Consider the following 7074-nt stretch of genomic DNA (forward strand, 5'->3'; position numbering starts at 1 on the left):
ACAACTAGACTGAAGAACAAAAGGACAGCAACTTGTCTGTTCCCCTTCCCCAATTCCCCAGCGCTGTTCCCATCCCCCCAATTCCCCAATAAAAATTAAAAAAATCTTAAAAAAAAAGTGGTAAAAGTGAGTTGGCTAGATGCTGTATTTGGCAGGTAACCTTTGGAGTTGACAGGAAAATAAAAATTAGAAATAAAAAACAGGCACCCCTGCTTGCTGTGCTCTGCCCGCTGCCCCGGTGGAGCGCCAGGCAGCCGGCCGGAGCGCAGGCGGCACACCCGGCCCGGCTCAGGCGGAGGCGGTGCGACTGCTATTCCGATAGCGGAGGGCGCCGCTGAGGCCGGGAGCCGAGGCGCAGTCCAGCCTTGAGTGAGCCCAGCTTCTGCGGATCAGGAGTTGGACCACAGCACCTTCCCTTCCTCCCAACCCTGCCTCCTCTGCAGAATGAAGCTCAATAGAACTTTGTTGTTTTGCCTTTTACTCTGAGGGGAGAGAAGCAGACGATGAGGAGAAAATCATGAATGTCAAAGGAAAAGTGATTCTGTCAATGCTGGTTGCCTCAACTGTAATTGTTGTGTTTTGGGAATATATCAACAGCCCAGAAGGCTCTTTCCTGTGGCTATATCACTCAAAAGGAGAAAAATTGAGATTTAGAGAGGGAAAAGGTTCTTTCACAGACACACAACTAAAACTCAGAACTTGGTGACAACGGCAGTCAGAAGGACTGGTGGTTTCCAAGCTGGTTTAAGAATGGGACCCACAATGACCAAGGGGAAGAGGAAGACATAGACAGAGACCAGAAACAACGAAAGGAGGACAATGAAGAAGAACTTCAGCTATCGGACTGGTTTAATCCATAGAAACGCCCAGAGGTCGTGACAGTGACCGAATGGAAGGCCCCAGTTGTGTGGGAAGGCACTTTCAACAGAGCCATCTTAGAAAATTACTATGGCAAACAGAAAATCACCATGGGTTTGACAGTTTTTGCTATCTGGAGATACACTGAGCATTACTTGGAGGAGTTCTTAACATCTGCTAATAGGCACTCCATGGTTGGCCACAAAGTCATATTCTGCATCATGGTGGACGATGTCTCCAGGTTGCCTTTGGTAGAGCTGGGTCCTCTGCGTTCCTTCAAAGTGTTTGAGGTCCAGCCTGAGAAGAGGTGGCAGGATATCAGCATGATGCGCATGAAGACCATTGGGGAGCACATCGTGACCCACATCCAGCACGAGGTCGACTTCCTCTTCTGCATGGACGTGGACCAGGTCTTCCAGGACACCTTTGGGGTGGAGACGCTGGGCCAGTCGGTGGCTCAGCTGCAGGCCTGGTGGTACAAGGCAGATCCTGACACATTCACCTACGAGAGGCGGAAGGAGTCCGCAGCATACATTCCATTCGGCCAGGGGGATTTTTACTACCATGCAGCCATTTTTGGAGGAACACCCAGTCAGGTCCTAAACATCACCCAGGAGTGCTTCAAGGGAATCCTTCAGGACAAGAAAAATGACATAGAAGCTGAGTGGCATGATGAAAGCCACCTAAACAAGTATTTCCTTCTCAACAAACCCACTAAAATCTTATCCCCAGAATATTGCTGGGATTATCATATAGGCCTGCCTTCAGATATTAAGACGGTCAAGATATCTTGGCAGACAAAAGAATATAATTTGGTGAGAAATAATATCTGACTTTAAATTGTGTCAGTAGGTTTTTGAATTTGAGAGAGTATTATGCTGCGTACTTTCTCAGAAATGTAACACTTAATTTTAACTAAAAAAAAATACTAACAAAACACCACCCCAGCAAGTGTATACTCCTCCTCCTTATAACGTTGAGCCTTATAATATGGGAGAATGAACCTATGGTAATCAGATGTGCATTCCCAGTGATTTTGTGTCTTATTCATGGCTTGGGGGAAATACTATTAGCTAAACCAAAAAGCAAAAAAAAGAGAAAGAAAGAAAACCAGAAACACTCTACATGTGCCAGATAACGTACTGTAGAAAGAGGTGCTAAGGGAAGTGTTTGGCAACAAGATACAATAGTGGGGAGTTCCCCCGGATTTCAGTTTTCTTGTCTTTGCTGAGTCTAGAGCAACACAGAGTTGCTTTGCTGCAAGAACTCTTAGTGAGAACACAGTTTACCTTGACAATCCTCAAATGGCTTTAATAGCGGATTGCTTCAGGCCATTTGTAGTCCATGTCCTTTCCTCTCAGGATGTTGCTGGACTTCTGTGTGAAAGATTGGTGGAGATTCTCAGTGGATATCATGAATGTTTGGAGTCACAGGGAATCTGAATGAGCCAATGCGTGCTCAGGAAGTGAAAACAAAAGCCTCAAAGTGAGTTTGCCATGAAATAGCAAAGAGAGTAGAAGGAGCATGGAGGAGCACAGGATGTGGGTTTGGCGCTGAAATACAGCATGGGTCCAAGCGCTGAATGTGAGGGTACAATGTGGATGGCCTTCAGCCTCCTCTATCCCAGGACAACCAGAGCAGAGGACACTTGAATTGAAGATACTTCTTGTTTTGCCCATGTCACATTCAGCCTGCTAGATTCTGCAACTTGTGTCTTCCAGTGCTGACTAGAGGAAGTGGGTGGTGTCAGAGAAGACAGTCCTGCAGTGGACTGAAGAGGCATTTCCAAGACCCAGGCCTCGTGACAATCAGTTCTCATCAAGGCCCGCTGCCACCTGCTCTAACCCTCAGGATTCCTCAGCCTATCATGCCCCTCTTGGAGGGCTGACATCAAGGGGTGGATTGGAGGAAAGGCCCTCCAAGTAACCTCTCATTTTCCCCTGCCCCATCTGCATCACTGGGGTGCAACAGCCGGACCCATTTAATAAAATGGTTAATTGATTTTATATCAAAAGCAGGGGGTGGCAATGGGAGACCCAGTCCTCGTGACTGCACAGCTGAACATTCGATTCTCTTCTCTAAGAGAAGCTATGAAATCATGCATATTATTTGAAGTTAAGCAATTCGGTGTAAAGGAAGTTAGGAGGCCACATTTACATATATATGCAGGTGTATTTATATTTTGCTTGTGTCTCAGTTTAGGTGATTGGTTTCCATTTTTAAGCGATTTATTTGAAGAACCATTGCACTGGCTTGATGCTCAGCACAGTGGGCTTCTCTGGTCAAATGAAACCTATGTTTTCTTCACCGTTCCATTGTGCCTCCTACTCCTCTTGCCAAAAAATATCACAAACCCAGCCAAACCAAACCAAACCAACAAAAACCTTGAAGAAGTGGACTTGGTAAAGAGAAAGGAGGTCTCGCTTCTCTGTAACTCAAGTTTACTGGGACCCATTCCGGAGTAGGGGAAGTGAATGATTTAAGTCCTAAACCAAAGAAATCATCTCTCCTGAAAGAAATGGGCTGATGTTTGTTTACTTTTGAGAAAACCTTGATTTTAAAAAAAATTCAATTTAAATCCCAAGTGGACAGAGTAAAGATCTCATTAATAGTTATTCTTAAACATTAAAAAAATACCTGATTTACAATTGAATAAATTATTTTCTCAGTAAAAAAAAAAGAAATAAAAAACAGTATTAATGAATTTTCTTTAGCACCCTCTCAATTTTAGTTCATTAAAAAAAATGGGTTGACAGTTTTTATCAACTTATTACCCTTGCAAATTCAGAAATATTTTTACATCTCACAGACAGCATCTCGCACGTGCAGAGCCTTTGGTTCCTCACTCATGATATGGCCTTTTCACTGTGGGGATGGCACACAGCACTGATGTTTTTCTTCTTTTTTTGTCCCAGCCCTGCCACAAACAATTCACACACCTTTGGTCATTTTCTCAGTGAATGACTTACCTCCTGCCTGTGTTGTGAACTCATGGGGGGGCGGTAGTTGTGTCCAGAATTTAGGATCATGTATATTGGATTTTACTTTATTTTTTTAATGGGCCGGGCCAAGGAAGAGAGCAGTTTGGTTCATGTCTTAGCCTCAAGGCTCGCTGGCCAGGCTCAAAGATCAGATCCTAAGAGGGAGTTCAGAGTGCAGAATATTTACTAGGATCAAATACCTAAAGGGAAGGAAGAGGGGGTGGAACTGGGCAGAAGTTGACTGTCATTGGTCACCCCCAATAACTCTGTGGCAAGTGGCTACTGCCACTGTGGCTCACATGGACCCACAGCCAGGCCTCAGTGGCCCTCCTGGCCAGAGCTGCCCATTGGAGGCTGTGTTGACCCACTCCTCTAGACCGCACACCTTCCCCTCTGCCCTCCTGTGCCCTGGGTACCACTAGTCCCATGAGCTGGGAATCAAGGTTGTGTGGAGGCCTGGAAATGCTAGGGACGTGGACAGCGTTCTTTCTGCTTGCTCAGTGTCCAACATTTTCATCTGTATGATGGGGCAGACCAGCTTTAAATTAGTAGTCCATGATCATCATTCTGCAAAGATTTTTCCAGACTTTTTCTTTGCAGACGTGCAGGGACATATCATTTAAATTATATCTGTGAGACTAACTATATTTAGCATTGTGAACAAGCGGTCTACATTTGTGCATGAATTTTGGAGTGAAGCCTCTTACTTCACAAGTGTAATTCCTACACACGTTTGCTTCTAATGTTTGGTCAAAATGGCAGCTTGATTACCACCTGGTAATGCACAATGTCACCCCCACGACTTGTTGGTGCAAACCCTGGTGATGATTTGTCATTAGCAATGGTGAGTAGTGGAGCCTCTGAGAAGGGGGGCTGGGGCTTTGCGGGTAGTGACTAGGGGCAGGGAAGGAATTGCTGGGAACAACAGCAGGAGAGGCAGAGGGTGGCCACTGAGTGCTGAGGTCAGAGGTCACTTGTGGCTTGAGATATGGAAGAGTGGGGCTTGGCTCATTTTGTATTTGGGAAAGGAGAAGGTAACCAACAGGTGCCCAGTCAGGTAAAGTGTGCCACTTCAGCACGACAGAACAGAGAGCAGGTAACACGTAATATGGTGCTTTGACTTGGTGCCCAGCCCTGGGCTGATGCTCAACCGGCACTGTCCGTTTTCCGTCCAGGTGTCCCAGCCCTGATCCTGCCTGCCTGCAGTCCAGGTTGAGTGCTCTGCCATAGTCCCATGGCAGGTGGTGGGAGGCTGGGGTTGGGGGCCAGGATTGTGTGATGCCACCCCACACTAGCCTGTAGCGGGGAGCAGCTCTCCTCCCTTCTCCCCTCTTGTGGTCCTCACAAAACCCAACGCACAGCACCAGGTGGGAATTTCTAAGGACTCTGGCACCCAGACCAAGGAGAGCAGGTTGACAGCAGGTCTTGGACTTGGGGTTCTCAAAATTCATCCTAAACCAGAGCCCCTTACTTTTCCAGTACTGTTGTAATTAGGAATTTAGTATTCACTGTAACATTCTGTGGTTTAAAAGTGAGTTAAAGTAGTCAAGGGAAAAAATTTCCCTAAGTTAGTTATTTTTCAAAATAAAAACTCAGAAGGGAAAGAAGTTAACTTTAAATTTCAACTCTGCCTGATGGAACAAAGTGAAAGAAAGGAAAAGGAAACCCCCTCCAAACTTGTTCATAAATGACATGTTACAGCATTGTCGTTTGGGGGTTACAGGTTTCACTTTCATTTTTGAAGCAACTGGAAGTTGGCTTTCTGGAATTCCAGACTTGAATTTACTAGAGAGTGGGGTCTCCAGGACCTGGGAGACAGCCCAAATGTATGCAGTCAGATTTAACTTTTGGATTGATAGGAACAGTCTGAAAGGGAGGGTGTGTGCGTGTGCGTGTGCGTGTGCGTGTGTGTGTGTGTGTGTGTGTGTGTGTGTGTGTCCCCTCCCATTTTTTTCTCTGCTTACTAAATATAACCAGAGGCATAAAATGCTTCATTCACAGTTTATGTGGGGATGAGAGCATGAGGGCTGGTTTCTTGCAGCTCTCCAGTGTTGGTGGTGTCTTTTATTTCCCCAACTTACTGATGGTAAAAGGGAGGTCAAGAATGCAAAGGCCCGCAGCCCCAGGTCACATATGGGCAATAGGGGGGCAGAGGCTGGCCTGTCTCCAGGACAGGTCCTTTTCCCTTCGTTGTAGCAACACCGCATAAACCTTCATTAGAAAGCTCAGCTAGATTCCATGGTTTGGCCAATAAAGAGTGATTTGGAAAGAGAGGGATACCCACGGACAGGCGCAGAGCAGAGATTCTGCCTGTATCGCTGAAAATGCTGCTGCTGATTAACTGGGGGTCACAGGCCCCCAACTTCTCTTTTCCTTGGAGTCCCCCTTCATGGACCACCCTAGTACTCCAACTGAGTCTCAAAACCTATTGTATTTCTATACGCCACTATGACTGGAGTGAGATCAGTCGGGCTGAGGACCAGCTCTGGCCAGACAGCAACCACTTCTGCTTTTTTCTTATGTCCACTGGACAAAATAACAGAGGTGCTTATCACTGAGTCTTGTTTGGGGCTTGGTGTTAAACACACACCCGGGTGTGCCTTTACTGTTGTAACATGTCAGAAGTGGGTGGTTTTTCTAGTACCACCCTGGAACTCAGTGCATGAATGGACCCAGAGTTGGCATCTGGCTGATTACATATCTGAGTGAGGCATATTTTTTGGTTAATGTGAGTGGAGGCTTGAAAATTCAAAACAAGGTCAATGTAATTTCAGTGGACTTATAATAGTGATAAATTCATCTGTTTTAGTGTCTTGCATAGTATTATATAACACAAAGTTCACAAAGCTGTTTGAATATCTGCGAAGTACAGTGATTTTTAAAATTTTTATAGTTATTGTGAATGTCAGAGTTCATATTATTGAGCATATTCAAATGAAAAGAAATTTTGCCATATAAATGACATTTTGTAGTACTCTTTAAGTGTCGTCATATCTTTTAGAAGAAGACATCAGTGGGATTTTTTTTTCCTTAAAAAATTTTTGTTTTATTAGTTTCAAGTGTATAAAACAATGTAATAGTTAGACATTTACACCTGTCATAAAGTTATAACCACCCTCTCCCAATCTACTACCCCTCTGACATCTTATATAGCTGTTACAATTCCATTTACTCTATTCCCTATGCTGTACTCCACATCCTTTGACTATATGTGTGTGTGTGTGTGTGTGTGTGT

The 7074-nt window shown here is 45.0% G+C and overlaps 2 protein-coding genes across 4 annotated transcripts in view; both read left to right on the forward strand.

Annotated features, from left to right (window-relative positions):
• Window positions 1-7074, forward strand: part of ATP11A (ATPase phospholipid transporting 11A) — a 146193-nt gene that overhangs the window by 14456 nt on the left and 124663 nt on the right. The gene's annotated exons all lie outside the window — the stretch shown is intronic.
• LOC109383944 (N-acetyllactosaminide alpha-1,3-galactosyltransferase-like) lies at window positions 291-1719 on the forward strand. The gene is given in 2 exon segments (XM_019644809.1): window positions 291-665; window positions 697-1719. Coding segments are annotated over 2 exon segments (1143 nt in total). The 5' UTR covers window positions 291-517; the 3' UTR covers window positions 1692-1719.

Source organism: Hipposideros armiger, unplaced genomic scaffold (genome assembly GCF_001890085.2).
Source record: "Hipposideros armiger isolate ML-2016 unplaced genomic scaffold, ASM189008v1 scaffold_91, whole genome shotgun sequence".
Lineage (NCBI taxonomy): Eukaryota > Metazoa > Chordata > Mammalia > Chiroptera > Hipposideridae > Hipposideros > Hipposideros armiger.